Consider the following 15570-nt stretch of genomic DNA (forward strand, 5'->3'; position numbering starts at 1 on the left):
TGGGATTTATTCTCCCATGCAGTGAACAGCTGTTTTCCATAGGACATCTGCACTCATGGGATTTTGAGACAGGACAATTTCAGCAGAGCCCAAAGAAGCAAGCAGGCGGAGTTTTCCTGAGCCTCTGGACCAGACCTTGCTCAGGTGTGACCGAGGAACCTGCAGAATGGGAAGAATTCAGAGGGGACATATTTCAGCCCTGATGCCGTGTGCTACTTTCCCTCCCCCCTGCTCTGTCCCCACCCCACCGATCAGCCTCTTTAACATGACAAAGAGCCTGGAGGAGCGGGCCATGGTGAATATTGCAGTCCCAGGCAGGGGATGGACTGCTATAAAGGTAACTGCCTGTCTGTGATTCGGGACTACCTCAGCTTGCTGGTGTCACCTGCCCCCCAAGTGAAGGTGGCATCTATCGGAAGGTGGGGGACCTACCCCTTCATCTGCTCCCCATGTGCGCACACTTGGCTCTGCCTCCCTACCAGGCGTACCCCAGCGGGACTGGCATGGGGTACCTGGAGTTTTACTGGAACTCGGCGGGGAGGCAGGGCATGCTCCCACATCGTCCGGGCCAGCGGGAGCCGCCAGTGCCAGGCAGTCTCCGGAGGTAGGAGGGAAGAGGCACACAGCAGGTAAGGAATTTTATCTAAGCCCTGGAGCTGATCCCTAGGATACCTCTGGTCCTAGTTCAACCAATTGCTAAAGACTTTGAGCAACTTTTTCTCTCTCCCTGCCCTGGTTTCCTAATGTGTGACCTAGGCAAAGTGCGATGTGATAGGCAAGGAGGATGGGTGACCTTGGGCAGTCACACCACCTTTCCATGCAACTTTTCTCTGGTGACTGTGAACTGGTTTCCTAAACCTCAACAGAGCCTGCAAGCATCGAGGCACTGGCAGGTCTGCTCCAGGCTGAAGGGCAGTGTGACAATGTGGTCTCATGGAAGTTCATGATTCTTGTGGCAGGAATGTCTGGGCCTCCTTTTAGCCAAATGATGATGTGTGCTATGGAAAGAAACAAATCCTGAAGATACTTCTTGTGGTATCCCTTATCCCCTTACAAACTCCTTGCACCTTTCTTATTCTTATTATTTTAATAAGCACCAAGCTTATTAAAATTGAGCCAAGGCCTGCTCTGAATCACTGTGCTGGGAGATTTGCTTCCTTTAAATCGAGCATTGTTACTTTCCCCTTTTTTCAGTTTGCCATTTTCCTCTATTTCCCTCTCCTTTCTGTGCTCTTGTTGCCTTGCCTTTCCCTTTTTGCAAAGAAGTCCCAGGCCCCACCGCAGTGGCATTTTCTGTTCCTGCCATTCCTCTCCCATTCCAGTGAGTGGCAATAGAACAGCTGAGGAAAGCAGGTTTTCGCCCAGCCCCATTTCACAGTCAGCCAGGCAACACTCGAGCAAGGTAAATGGGAGGGCGGAGAGCGAGATTTTTAGAGTGCCAGTTTCAAACTGCCAGTTGCTGCAGGAAGCTATAGTCTCAGGCAGAGTGACTAGTGGCTAGTAGTTTGGAGAAAGGCTTAAGTTCTCTGCATGCTTCCTGCTCCATGAAGGCAGCAGGCAGATGGGCTCGTTCGTGTCCCCCAGTGGATCTGGTATATAGACTTAAAATCCATGTTCAAACACACTTCTCTGGTACTGTTCTCTCCAGAGGAGTTCAGTCTGGAAGTGGAGGCCTGCAGATATCAGGGGCTTATGGAAGTGGGTCTGTCATGTTTTCATGTTTATGCCTATTGTACTGCTGTTTATGTTTCTTGCTTCCTCTCTCCTTCACTTTCTTCCCATGTCATATGTTTTCATGTTTATGTCTGCTGTACTGCTGTTTGTGTTTCTTGCTTCCACTCTCCTTCACTCTCTTCCCATGGGAAAGGGAGTGCCTTTGTCCTGAGCTCAAGCTGCACATGGTAAATTCCACAGGGGTTTGGGATGACAAGCTAATCAAGAACATATGGAAGCTTTAGTTCTGTGGTGTCTTGCTAAGGTTTCTAACAGGTGACTTTCATATTTTCCATGCTCACATTCCCATCATGGTCATTTCTCATTTCCTACCTATAAGATTTTTAATGCATAGCCTGCAGGAGCCAAGCATCCTATGATCCTGTACAAAATTTTACCTTCCCATGCAGCCGAGTCATGGATGTTCACCTTCCTAAGCCTCTCCAGTCTACCCCCATGCACATAAGAGCCCTTGCACCTCTTCTGCTGAAAGTCTCTTTCTCCTTGTAGACAGAATCCCTTTGTAGTGCCGATGGCCCTGCTCCCCAGCACCAGAACCCTGCCCCACTCTACACCTGCCTGCTCATGCAGCCCATGCTCTGGGTGATATCATCTCCTAGGGACGTCAGATGGCAAGAGCAGGCAAGCCTAGAGTGGCAGGCACCACAGAGACAAGCGTGCCTCTGCAAGGAGTGTAACAAGGGGAATGGTATCACAGATGTGGTCACCTTTCTGAGGTCCACAGCACCTCAATACTTTTGAGTTATTGCTTAGTAGGCTCTCAGCTTAGGATAGAAGAAGGAAAGGTTTGGTAGGGCTGATGGGAAGCCCGTTCCTCAGGGCGACACCAGTACTTTGCACTGGACATACATTCGAGAGGTTGAGGAGGGTGTCTCAGTGGGCTTCAGTGTCACAGCTCTCAGGGTGACTGGGAAGGAGGTTGGGAGATACTGGTTAGGCTCGGTAGTCAGAAGGTGTGCACTGAAATGGCACTGCCCTATTCACTGCACTCTCTCTCTCCTGAAATGTCAGTAGAAGGGGAGGGGACAGAGCATGCAGAAGTGTTTGCAGAGGAGTAGCTGGAGGAAGGAGACATGGACAGATTAGAGTTATCATTGCAGTTATGGGGAAGAGGGGGTGGCATCACAGCCTTTCAGTCAGGGCTGGCCTGAGAATGTCTCAGCCTCTCTCAGACCTCAGTAACCAGGCATCTGACAGAAAGGAGCTGGAGTAATCTCTCTTATTAGCATTTTCTTATTCCTTCAGCCTGAATGATTTTGCATTTTGGCAGCTTTTGCCTGCACTGGTAGCCCAGACTGTTCAGGAAGTTTTTCCTGTAGATCTTTATGTCAACCCCTTAAGACCAGGACAAATGAAAAGGGGTTTAGACACCTTCCTCTACACTCTTGAATTTTGTCCCCCTGTCCCTGCTACAGGATTAATGGCTCACCTGTCCCATGCATCAGCCTTTCCTCTCTCCTTCCCCACTTCCACGTCGAATTTCTCCTCTTCATTCTTCTCTTGCCAAAAGCTCCCCTCAGCCAAACAGGAACATCCATCTGCACGTGTTTTCAACAGTGGCATGGTCTGTGGTGGGAGATGCAGGCAAACAGGACTGAGTCAACATTCAAGGTCTCACTGATGCTCTACACCTGCCACCCCCATCAGTGTAAGCATCAGCTTCTCTGCCCCACCACACACTCTGGTTGGAGGTTGCTTTGCCACTGTCTATCAAATGCCTTGATATTGCTGGGCAGGGAGTTTTGGGGAGCCCAGTCACCAACCGAAGCTATACTTGCAGTCATGACCAGGTCTCTTTACACCACACCAGAACTGAAATACTACTGAGGCCTTTTGGAGGAGGATAGTAACACTGTGAACCAATGTGCACCGCTGTCCCCTCCCTGTCTTGAATTTTCTGCCTGGCAAAAGGGAGGCACAAGCAGCCCAGAGGGGACTGAGCTGGGAAATTGCTCATTGTCAGTGTACTTGTCTGTGCTCAGATCCATGAAGAAAGGAGGGTAACAGAAGGCCTTGCTTCCAGAGAGCTCCTGTCTGGCAGGCAGGGAGCTCTACAGCAGGCAGGGAGCATGCTCATACCCATACAGCTCTGTGTTCCATCTTGTATACTGTTTCCTGTTGTCTTTTTATTTATAGAAATATCCCCAGCTTCATCCAGTTCTGGGAATTTCAGCCAATTCACACCAGATTCAGCCACCAGTCCACATTCGTCATCCTTGTCCCCACAGCCTACAGCTAAGTCTCAGAAGGGCAGAGAATGTGGCGTGGAGGGCATAAGGAAGACCAAGAGCCGTACAGCTTTCTCCAAGGAGCAGCTGCAAACCCTGCACCAGCGGTTCCAGAGCCAGAAGTACCTCAGCCCCCAGCAGATCCGGGAGCTGGCTGTTGCCCTGGGGCTCACCTACAAGCAGGTGAACACAGAGACTTTGACCCACGGTATATCTGTCTCACAGTGGCTGAATGCTCACATGCAGCAACATCAGCAAAGGATGGAAAGATGAGTCACCAGCAGAGAGTAGAGGCAAAGGTGCCATCTAACAGTTGCTCTCCTGCTTATTCATGCCCAGAGATCAGAAGTACTTTTGTGGATAGGAGAGCCAGTGGCACCTCGTTTGGGCCTCCCCAGTCAGGGGTTAGTTAAGGGTTCTTTCCCAACACTTGTAGTAGAATTGCAAACCCAGTAATGAATATGTTTTTTGCTGTAAACAGTCTCTACCCTGTGCTTGACAGCACTTCACAGCTTTTTCCATGCTCTGTGAACTTCACAGATACCCTGGCATGCATCAGTTCTCTGAAACACAGGGCTGCAACAACATGCTGAAAGCTATTGCTAGCGTTTCCCAGGGCTGATCTTGTCCAATATCTAATAATGTTCCACACTCAGCAGTGCCCGGCTGCTTGACACCTGCTCCCCTCTCCATGTGGGTACTGCGAGGTTCATACACCACAGCCCTTCAGGGTCTCTGCTAAGCTCGAGGTAGGTTGTGTGTAATGAAATCATGCTGCCTCAAATCATGCCTTCCTAAAGCAGAGGGGGCTGGGCAACGGGGCACAAGTGCTTGTAGTTACAAGTCCAAAATGTGCCCGGAACTTGGATCTCAAAGCTGGACATGGCCTGGATGCCCTGGGACTAAAAAGTTGTATGTGCATTGTAGGTGCACATATAACACGCACACACAGGAACTGGTCCTTTCAGGAACAATACATATGGGACTGTCTGCTCTTTCCTTCAATCCACATCCCTGCAAGGCTGCTTTCACAGCACAGACACAGCCCTGGGGGGAAACGGCTCTGGAATTCGCCCCAGCAAGGAGCTTTGAATTTGGGAAATGCTGGCTAAAAGGAGCAAGTCTCCCTCTTCTCCCTTCACAAACATGCAGAAACAGTGTCTTAGAAGTTTGCCTGTAGTGTAGAGAGCTTGTAAATCTGTTGGTGGTCTGATTTGTACCAGACAATCACCTCCATGATTGAAATGAGTTGATTCGTCACAACTATCACTGTCCCTTGACATAAAGCCAGCCCCTCCCCCATCACACAGTTGCACTAGCCACCTGCTGAGGCTGCTAGACAGACCTCTCCCCTTGGCAACAACCCCAGGGAGCTCTTAAAAAGCCTTTATCTGCTGCTGCCCATGTATCTATGCCATCTGGTCACTCTTCCCCTGGTTCTTCCTCCTTTTGAATTTGGTAACATCCCTCTGCTGACATTTTCTTCTGCTCTCCCTTCCCCCCTTAGGTGAAAACTTGGTTCCAGAACCGGAGAATGAAGCTGAAACGGTGCCAGAAGCACAGCCTGTGGACTGAACGGGCTCAGTGCCTCACACAAGTAAGAACACAGCACATAACTCATCATGGCTCTTCTATCTGGACAGATCAGTCCTGTGATGTATTTCTTCCTTGGGAGAAACTTAAGCATACAAGTATGAGCGCACCCTGCCTTCTGCTTTGCTCAGCACAGAGGCACAGACTTGGCAGGACTCTACATGCACTGTACATAGCCTAGAAATGGGCTGACTATGACATGGAAATGTTTCCAGAGAAAAGTTCTTTTCCTTATATATATATATATATGTGTGTGTGTGTACAATTGTGTATCCACCCCTAAGCTATGGGAGTGGATATGGTTCTTGTCCTCCATGCCGTTGCCGCTGATCAAGAGACAACACAATATTTGAAGGGACCGAGCCCCAGAACGTGTCAGGCCTGTGGTCACCAGGCTGTGTGCTGACTCACTGTCTTTCCTTTTCAGAGTGGCTTCCAGACCAGTACTTACCTGGATGTGCACCCCAAATTCCACCAGGGCTATCCAATCACTGCAGCTGCCAACATCCAAACCATGCCTGCCCCCCGTCAGCACTATGGGACAGGACAGAACGCTTACACAGTTGTGGCCAGCGAGGACGGAGGAGTCTTTGGCAAAGGCGGAGGTACCTGCAGTATCCAGCCGACAGTGGGCTTCCTTGCCCAGCACAAAGTAGACTTTTACCACAGCTATCCTGGCAGTGTGGAATATCCAGGCTCAAAGACAGGTGATGGCTGTAATTTTCACCACTCAGCCACTACGGGGGCTCCTTTCCCAACCACTGCTGGCCACCATCTCTATCATTCCTAAGCACTGTGGATGTGGGTTACTTGGGCAGCCAGGAATCGAACCTGATTCTCATCTCTCCCCTTGTTATTCGTGTGCTCTCCAACTCAACAGCACCCTGTAGCTAGAACCTGTTTTGACATCTGAATATGTGCCTCCAAGCATGTACAGACACACAGACACGCAGATACCTGTTTGCCCATATACGCACATACAGCCCTTCATTTGTAGGCCCTTAGACTTGCACACACACACTCCTTGATCGGCACAGATAACCAGGTTCTCTTATAGCAAGACCCACGATCTGGCTACAGAGCTTATGCCTTCCTTGGATCTTCTAAATTATGGATTGTGTAACTTGTCTGAGATGAAGCACATCCTTTTGGGGATGTCATTTATACGTATCACTATACACATGCACATATAACACATGAAGCCATGGGCTGTATGGAGAGGTGCTGGTCACATACCCTTAACTGAAGTTGGAGAAGTTATTGCCATGTGCCAGGTATCCATCTGATGTTTAGACCACCAGTTCTGTAGGTCAGCCATGAGGCATAGAATTGATGAAGTTTCCAGTGAAGGGAGATGTGACAAGTAGTTTGCAGGAAGGCTGGTGAGATGATCTTATGAGCACCAAAATTATAAATAACCCCTTCCTTCTAGTCTGTATCTTTCTGTGCCTCCCCTTGAGAAAATCTAAGAGTGCATTCAATTTGGTAAATAAAAGAAAGAAATTTTAAGATGCACTATGTATTTTTCCGTATCTTTTTTCCACTGCAGTAGATCATTACAACATAAATAGCCATAACAATCATACGCCATTTTTTGTTACTGATTTGATGCTGAAACTAGGTCGGCTTCATGACTCTTGGCAGTGACAGATATCTAGAGTCAAAGAACTCACCTTAAGAATTCCCCCTACCCAGCAATATTGAATACTTAATGCAATGAAGTAACTGTCATGGTTAAAAAAAATGAGCATAAATGAAGGCAATGATTTCTGTGACTGGAGTAATAAGAGACATGTTCTTCTACTGGCAAAGCTGATTTATGTCTCTGTGCCTCACAGCTGTTTGTTCCCACTCCCTCATGCAGACACTCTTGGACCCTACTGTAAACTGTGCAGTGTGCTGGTTTTGGCTGAGAGAGTTAACATTCTTGTAGCTAGGATGGGGCTATGTTTTGGATTTGTGCTGAAAACAGGGTTGATAACACAGAGATGTTTTCATTAGTGCTGAGTGGTGCTTGTACAGTGTCAAGGCCTTTTCTGCTTCTCCTTATCTCCCTGACAGTGAGAAAGTTGGGGGTGCACAAGGAGTTAGGAGGAGACACAGCTGAGACAGCTGATCTCCAACTGACCCAAGGGATATTCCAGACCATATGACATCGTGCTCAGTGTATAAAGCTGGCTGAATAAGGAAGAGGGGGATGTTTTGGAGTTACACCACTTTTCTAAGTAAACATTATGCCTGATGGGGCCCTGATGTTCTGGAGGTGGCTTGAACCCCTGGCTGCCCTTGGGAAGTGGTGAATTAATTCCTTGTTTTGCTTTGTTTGTGTGTGTGTGTGTGTCTTTTGCTTTACCTACTAAATTGTTTTTGTCTCAGCCCACAAACTTTCTCTCTTTTACTCTTCCAGTTCTCTCCCCCATCTCAGCAGTGGAGAGCAAGTGAGTGGCTGTGTGGTGGTTAGTTGTTGCCTGGCATTAAACCACAACATATGGCCAGCATGATTTGGGGAAAAATACAGCCTTTTGGACGGTGAATTTCTAAGTCATATAATTATGGCACAGCACCCCTCCCCACCCCATACAGCCAGCAAGTGGCTAAGGCTGGGAAAGACATGTACTTGCAACCATCAGAGGGGTGGGGATCAATTAAATTAACTGAAAAGGTGCTGGTTAACATCTCAAGATGGACTACAATAGAAACAATTATCAGGGCTCTCTCACTAGTGTAAGGACTTTTTTCAGTCGTTCTGGAGCCAACAGTGCTGTTTACTCATTTGAATATCATCTGAAACCTTTCCATGCCACCCCATCAAAGGCAGATGTAGGTGAAATAGTTGAGCTTGTGACTGCTCCTCATTAATAATTCTCTGGAAAAGGAGACACGTGCTCCTTCAGAGGTGCTTTAGGACAGGCAGGATCTTGCTGTTAAGTCTCCAGGACTGACTTGCAGAAAGATGCTGCCTGTAAGAGCAATGGTTGTGATCTCCCTGCTAATGACCTTCACAAAGTAGTGCTAACAAACACTACCAAATCTTGCCGTTTCCTCGGAGACACACGGAATTTTTCAGAGGCCATCATTTAAAGACAGACCTTATTGCCAAAGATGGTTCTGGAGACCAAGAACCTGCAGCAATTCCAAGAGGCAAATAAGCAACTTCCAGGAAGGGAGTCTATTGATGTCTGCTGTATCAGGAGCTTCACTCACAATGTCCTATGTAAAAGCAGCAGGAATGCAGCATCTGTTAGACTCAGTCCTTCAGCCTCAGCCAGCCAGAGGGACACCGGGGACTTAAGTTCCTTTTCTGGTCCTTCCCCAGCATCTAAGCAATGATTTGGATGGATCTTAGGGCTCACCCAAAGCAGAAGTCCTAATGTTGTAATTGGTAAAAGATTTAATGGTTTGAACACAGCCCAGCTGCAAGAGACACATCCTGCCTGTGAGCAGATAGATTTCCATCAAGTGGCAGAAATTAATTCTAGCCTGGTTATGAAAGAGATTCACAGATATGACCTGAGGGTGCTCTTCAAAACTTTGGACACCATGAAGATAACGTGGCCCCCCACAGAAAATAAAAAATAAGTTGTTTGTTTGGTTTTGGTTTTTTGTTTGTTTTTATTTGTTTGTTTGGTTGTTGTTTTTATTCTAAGACCAGTGTCATGATTTTGGGTCTTTCCTGTCTCATAACTATTCAGTATCAGCTAATATGCTGCTGCCCTCTAATGATGGGCCAAGCAAGAGATGTGGCAACACTTTACTGAAAATTTCCAAAACGCTGTCAGCTCAGCATTTGAGTCACGTGGTGTAGTTAGATAACTCCACATGTTCACATATTCCTGTAGGGAAGAGCCTATTAAAGCAGAGATCATGACTTTTATCTGCACTGGGGAGACAAGTGGGGCCGTGAGCCCTTGTTCATGAGCCACTCAGAAGAAACATGGAGCTTGTAAAACATCTCTACAGGCCATGTTGACACAGAGAGCAAGGAATGTGGTTGCTTGCACCTCTCTACTTGGTTGGTGTTTTGCCTGTGGGACAGCAAATGCTGGAACCCAGTAAACTAGAGAATAAACCCTGGTCTACATAACATGTACTAAATCTAATTTCTTCTGTTTGGGTGGGATTCTCTGTGTCACTGGAACTACATCTGCAGCATTGACAAATGGGAGTGTCGACACTGCAGAGATACTGTGAAAGCAATACAGTGTATTCCCACTCCCATATTATGTAAGCTTAATACATGTGAAAAACTCCAAATGATCTTACAGCTTGATCCTAAAAAGAGTTCCTGGCAAGGCACATCATGATTTTAGAGTGCAGAAGTCACTGTTACACAGAACAGTCATGAGAAGCAACAGCCCTAACAGAGATGTAATGTATCCTAGTAGAAAGAGTTTTTCCTGGCATGCACTTACTTCCTTTGAGGAACTGATATAAAACTTTTTTTTTTTGGCAAGTATGAGTCTGGAGGGATTAGTTGCATCTCCACCAGTTTTGGTGGTAATGCACAATTACCTGTGCAGTTGTTTCACATGGTGATGGGATTCAGGCACTTCAAGGTAACAAAGGAGATTGCCAGCAGCATGGAAAGGTGGAGTTCCGCTTAATTCCACAGCCTCTAGAAACGCTTCCTTAACTAGTAGCAGGTCTTTCCAGCCCACCTGCCAAAATTCCAACAACAGCTGCTCTGCATGTTCTCTACAGCTACATGTGCTTACCAAACCTGCATGCAACCCAGGCTGAGCAACCAGGGGATTAACAGACCTGTGAGGGAGCGCTCCATGGCAAAATGCAGTAACACAAACCACAGCATGCAGAGCAATCTCTCTCAGCCCCAGGGCTGTTTTAGCAACAATATCTGTTTCTGCAGAAGGACATCTGCCAGCAACGCTATCTCCTTACCCCTGGGGCAGAAACATGGAAACAAAACATACCCAAGCAACACAGGTAAGCTGTAGCAAGCATCCTCTGCAATCGTTCTGCAAAAACCTGCATACCTTGGTATTTCTGCAGAACTAAAGACTGCATTTAAAAAAAGAGCATAAGCTACTAATTTTAAAGCTGAAAGACAAGGCTTTAATATCTACGACTTTTATAGGTGTATGATTCCACTTTATTTTTTCAAGGGAGTTGTCGATGAAAGTAAATCTCTAGCAGTAGTATTAATAAGAATTCAGAGAAATTGTTGTTGAGACAAGAATCTGTAGTCAGGATGAAAAAGGGTCTCTTATCTGTAATACAAAAAATCATGTGAACTTGGCATTTCCCCCTCTTCCAGGCAATTTAACTTTTTCTACTGTTTAAGGTTGGCAGCCCACACATTCATGGATGACTCAGCCTTTCTTCCTCCTCTATAGGTTCAACCCTCCAGTTTCTCCTTCCTGTACCTGTTGTACTCACCCTTGGAAGTAGAGGATTACAGTGTTGCAGAAGAGAAGGGGATGCGCTTTGGCACCCACACAAGCAGGTTCTGTTCAGCAAATGACCTGTAGCAGTTTGAGCCTGAGCTGTCAGTTCCACTAATTACAGAACTCGGTGAGAGTACCCATTGAACTGCCCCTTTCAGACAGGTGAAGGCTTCGGTGGTGTTCTCTACCTTAAAGAGCCTGGGATTAAACCAAAACATGTAATTTCTGCTAGTTTAGACTATGGTTATTAATAGGAGCTTGGTTCTGTTTTTGTTCCAGTGGCGAAGGCAGGGTTCAGTTACTTACACAGATTCTTCTGTCCATTTGAGGTTAGCAGAAGAACCCCAAGGGAGCTGCAGCCTACAGGAAGCAGGCTCCCAGGCCTCTAAATGTGACCCTCTGGCAGCAGCAGCAGGTTACCACACAATTTAAAAACATTTTCTTTTTCTCCTATCCTCATCCTTCAATACTTTTTTTTAAAGCATTACAGTTTAAACCCTAATACAAGCATGTTACAGGGCTGCACATTACTTTAAGCCAGCTTGTCCAGTTGTCCAGCCCTGGAGCTCCCCTCCCACCTTGCACTAGGCAACACACCTACATGTTAAAAACAAGGCTGATGGACTTCTGTGACCTACTCCTTTTGAACAGTTGATCGATCCTACTTCAGAGAGAAACACTGCAAAGTTACTTTTTTCTTCCTTCCCTCACTGCAGCTCTAACCTGTGTAGAATAACCATTCTCATAGCAGGCTATTTCAATGTAAGCTGGTGACACCGTTTCAAGATTAAAATAAAGTAATTTATTTTCAAACAAAACAAATTCGTAAGAACATTAAGAGCATTAAACCGCAACATAAGAACATTAAGAACATTCGGCAGAAACAAAGTAATAAAAGACAACATGCACATAACATAGAACATGCTTGATATCACTGCAAAAAAAACTAACAAAAACACCACTTTATAAAAAATTATTCTGCAACAAGCGTTTGCCTTCTTTGCAGTGAAAGCTCTGATACAAGACAAATAGGGCATGGATCAGAGCTCACCTGCTAAAGAGGCAGCAAAGTAAGGTGAGACTTGAACAACACACAAAACTTTCATAACCTATGCTGCTAGCAGCTGTGGCATTGCACATTTACCTTAATGAATGAGGTTTCATCTTACCCACACACAGAACACCTTTGCCAAGGGTTAGCACTGAAGAGACACACACTTTTAAACAGAAAACTAGCCCAAGTCAGCAAAGTGCTGAGCCCCTCCTCCAGTGATTAAAACAGTAGTAGGGGCAAGATAAAGGAACAGAATCTGCATCCCTGAGTCAAGACTCTGGAAACCCCATGAGCAAACACAAAACAAGGGAGCAAAAAATACTTAAACCTGAGACTCATAACCACTCTGGGCCCCCATGGGATGCCAAGGGACCTGGTATTGATGCTGTATAGGAGAGCTCGAAAACGGTGTGACAGCGTCAGAGGTACTCTGGAAGCCGTAGGTGTCTTCTGACTCCAGGCTGACATAATCTACGTTGTCAGAGTAGCTGTGATAGAAGTTCATTGGCTGGTTTGATAAACCCACAGCTTGCTGGGTATTGCCACTTGTCCCACCTTTTCCAAAGAGCCCCTCATCCTCCACAGCCACGAATGAGTACAGGCTCTGCCCATTCCCATAAGTCTGTCCATTGCTGTAAGACTGGTGCATGTTGGTCATAGCCTGAAGGTTTCTGCTGGCACCGCCAGGGAAGCCCTGGTGATATGTGGGCATTATATCCAGGTATGCAGCCTGACGAGCCCCATTCTAGGAGAGACAAAGAAGGTTGTTCAGTAATGCAGAGCACCACACCAACTGCCCATTCTTTTTGATGGGTCCTCCTTTTCTCCCCCCGCCCCTCCTCCAAGCCAAACAAATAGCGCCCTTTTTTCATACTCGTTGTCCTCCCTATAGACAAGTAATAGCAAAGGTGGCAGCATCTACTGCTAGTTATCTCCAGATCAACGTGTCTGGGAGCACCATGAAGGTGTGAAAAACAGCAAATAGCTTTGCTGGCCATCTTTTGTCTATTTCTTTCTATCTCTCTCAAGTGGGAGATAAGTGGCTGGAAACAATGCTTTATCAGTGCCAAGCCAAGCTTAAAATAGATGCCACTGTAAGCCCTATAACAATAAATGCAACTGCCTTGGTAATATCGAATCCTGTGCATTGTTTGAATTAGCAGGTTGGACATGATGCACTTCTCTCCACGGACTGGAGGAACCATGATTGGCGGTGAGGAAATTAACTCACCTGTGGTAGATACAGCCCTTTTTCCACCCACTGGGTCTCCTTTTGGCAGCGTTTGAATTTCATCCGTTGATTCTGAAACCATGTTTTCACCTAAAAGTGAAGGGGAAAGGGCATAAGAAATTAGAAATTAATTTTCAAAGCTTACTGCTCATCCCCAAGATGTTTTTCCTTCTGCTTGGCTTCCAATACTGTATATAATTTCAGCAGCTAACAGCATGTAGCAAACGAGGCAGTTGTGAAATCACAGAGCTGAGACATGAAAACTAACACTCCTACTCCTCATATCACCATTGGATCTTCCACGATTTCAAAAGCACTACCCAAAAGACAGGCCAAGACAGAAACGCAGCTTGTAAAGCAGCATCGTCTCACTGCTGCGCCAAGATCAGTGCTCAGGACCGAGTCGTTCCTTCAGTCAAACAAGCAGCTGGACCCTTTCTCTAGGCAGAGGCCCAGGTGCCACTATGACTAAGAAAGGCAACGTGCATAGCAGTGCAAGTATCTGACTTGTTGCATTCAGAGGCAACGCGTGTCCATACAGAACAATAACCCGACTCCACATCGCCCTGTTTTGCTGCTCTGCATGCGCTTTCAAGACACCTGCATGGAGTAGGGTGGGTAGGAACCAAACATAAGAGCAAGACTGAGTCATAACCTTTGGCGCCTTTCTGCTCTCACGTAAGCAATAGCATAAAACATGACTACGAAAGAAACTTATCTCTGGGGTGTAAGAAAAGAGAAAACCACCACCACCCCCGAACACTTGCTCTCAAGGTCACTTCATGCCAGGGATGCAACTCAGCTGCTCAGGGCAACCTCACCTGCTTGTAGGTGAGCTCAAGGGCAGCAGCCAACTCCCGAATCTGCTGGGGGCTGAGGTACTTCTGGCTCTGGAACCGCTGGTGTAGGGCTTTCAGCTGCTCCTGAGAGAAGGCTGTGCGGCTCTTGCCCGTCTTCACCACGCCTTTGCCTTGTGCCTTGACCTTCTGGAAAGAGGAGTGGGGAGATGGGCTCGCTGTTGCGGTGGGGCTGGTGGCAGAGTCAGGGGTGTAGTACTGGGTGAGTGTCCCTGAGCTGGAAGAAGCTGGAGAGTCATCTGAGGAGAGAAGACAACTGGTGTTAGCAGAACCAGAAGGAAAATACTCAAAAACTTTAAACTCCAGCTTCTCGGGAGATTTTAAGGTTGTGGATGCCCTGGCTACTCGCAGGGGCTCTGCAGCTGTGGGCAGCGGGCACAGGCAGCGTCGTGGCAGGGGAACCGAGACCCCTCGCTGTTCGCCCCTCTGCCCTGTCCGCTCTGGGCACAGGGGCCACGCAGGGGCCGCCGGCAGCACCCCCGGCTGCCGCCACTGTTCCCCCCGGGGCCGCCGGCGGAGCATCCCCGCCTGAGCAGGAGGCCGCCTGCAGTATCGTCATCGCCCCCCATCCCACGGACCAGAGGGGCACAGGGGACACAACCACCCCCAGCCAAGGGCAGCCCGACCGCTCCGCCGGAGCCGTACCTGGGGGACTGGGTGTCTTCTCCGCCGCGGGCAAGGGGAGGGCGTCCGTCGTGGGAGCCTCCTCGGCGGGCACGCTGTCCGTATTCCCTGGAGAGAGCCAGTAGTAGTCCCCATACAGGGCCGCGCCTGGGTAGGACAGACAGGAGGGCATGGCCAGGTGGGCGCTCATGGCCGGGCCGGGACCCCCAGACCCGAGCATGCGGCGGTGTGGCGGTGGAGGCGGCAGGCAGCCCGCGGTCAGGTACCCCATTGGACTGAGGGGGAGGGGGGGCGATGCTTTAAGTCCTCCCCAGCCTGGCCTTGGCTGGAAGGTATTGTCACGGCCATTGTCATGTTAAAAGGTGGTTGATTGGTGGGGAGGGACTTCGGGGGTATTCAGGGACTGGGGGCGGGGTGGACTGGGACACCAGGCCCCGCTTCCCAACTTGGCCCCTAGGTGACACCGTGGGCGTCACCACATCCCTCCTTGCTAGGAGGTGGGAGGAAGGTCCTTGTTTCCCCCTCGGGGCCAGAAGGCCAGAACGGAGTCACCTGGTGAGTTGGACAAAGCTTAGCAGACACCCCCACCCCAACATTTAACACTTTTTCTCTACCTCCGCCTCCTCACCGCTCCCCGCCCAAATAGAAAGAATGGACCCAGAGCCCGCCGCGGGGAATGCGGAGACTTCGTGCGTCTGCATTGCAGATCGCAACCATCATTGCCAACAGATAAGCCCTCCGCCTCCCGGCAAGCGAACGCAGACGGGGCGCAGCCGGGACGGCGCTACGGAGCGGTGTCTGAGAAAGCCGGGCTGCTTCTCTCTGAGTCTAGCCCTAGGCTGAC

The 15570-nt window shown here is 48.4% G+C and overlaps 2 protein-coding genes across 2 annotated transcripts; one reads left to right on the top strand and one right to left on the bottom strand.

The window, feature by feature from the left end:
* Positions 1–449: 449 nt before the first annotated feature.
* LOC126648494 (homeobox protein NANOG-like) lies at positions 450–6345 on the top strand. Its single transcript, XM_050331495.1, is given in 5 exon segments — positions 450–537; positions 540–629; positions 3871–4145; positions 5470–5559; positions 5983–6345. Coding segments are annotated over 5 exon segments (906 nt in total).
* A 5991-nt stretch (positions 6346–12336) lies between these two features.
* LOC126648493 (homeobox protein NANOG-like) lies at positions 12337–15080 on the bottom strand. The gene is made up of 4 exons (XM_050331494.1): positions 14748–15080; positions 14067–14341; positions 13246–13335; positions 12337–12759 (listed from the first exon to the last, which is right to left on the bottom strand). Exons 1-4 carry the CDS (start codon positions 14995–14997, stop codon positions 12337–12339), a joined length of 1038 nt encoding a protein of 345 aa, XP_050187451.1. The 5' UTR covers positions 14998–15080.
* Between the last annotated feature and the right edge of the window lie 490 nt (positions 15081–15570).

Source organism: Myiozetetes cayanensis, unplaced genomic scaffold, assembly GCF_022539395.1.
Source record: "Myiozetetes cayanensis isolate MyiCay16 unplaced genomic scaffold, myiCay2020 scf5-8, whole genome shotgun sequence".
Lineage (NCBI taxonomy): Eukaryota > Metazoa > Chordata > Aves > Passeriformes > Tyrannidae > Myiozetetes > Myiozetetes cayanensis.

Bases quoted from the DNA above. Each gene is read 5' to 3' on its own strand.
- LOC126648493 (XM_050331494.1), bottom strand. From the start codon at position 14,997: ATGGGGTACCTGACCGCGGGCTGCCTGCCGCCTCCACCGCCACACCGC. The intron at 14,342-14,747 runs GTACGGCTCCGG...TTCTCTCCTCAG, and splicing joins GAAGACACCCAGTCCCCCAG to ATGACTCTCCAGCTTCTTCC. The intron at 13,336-14,066 runs GTGAGGTTGCCC...CTTCACTTTTAG, and splicing joins TTGAGCTCACCTACAAGCAG to GTGAAAACATGGTTTCAGAA.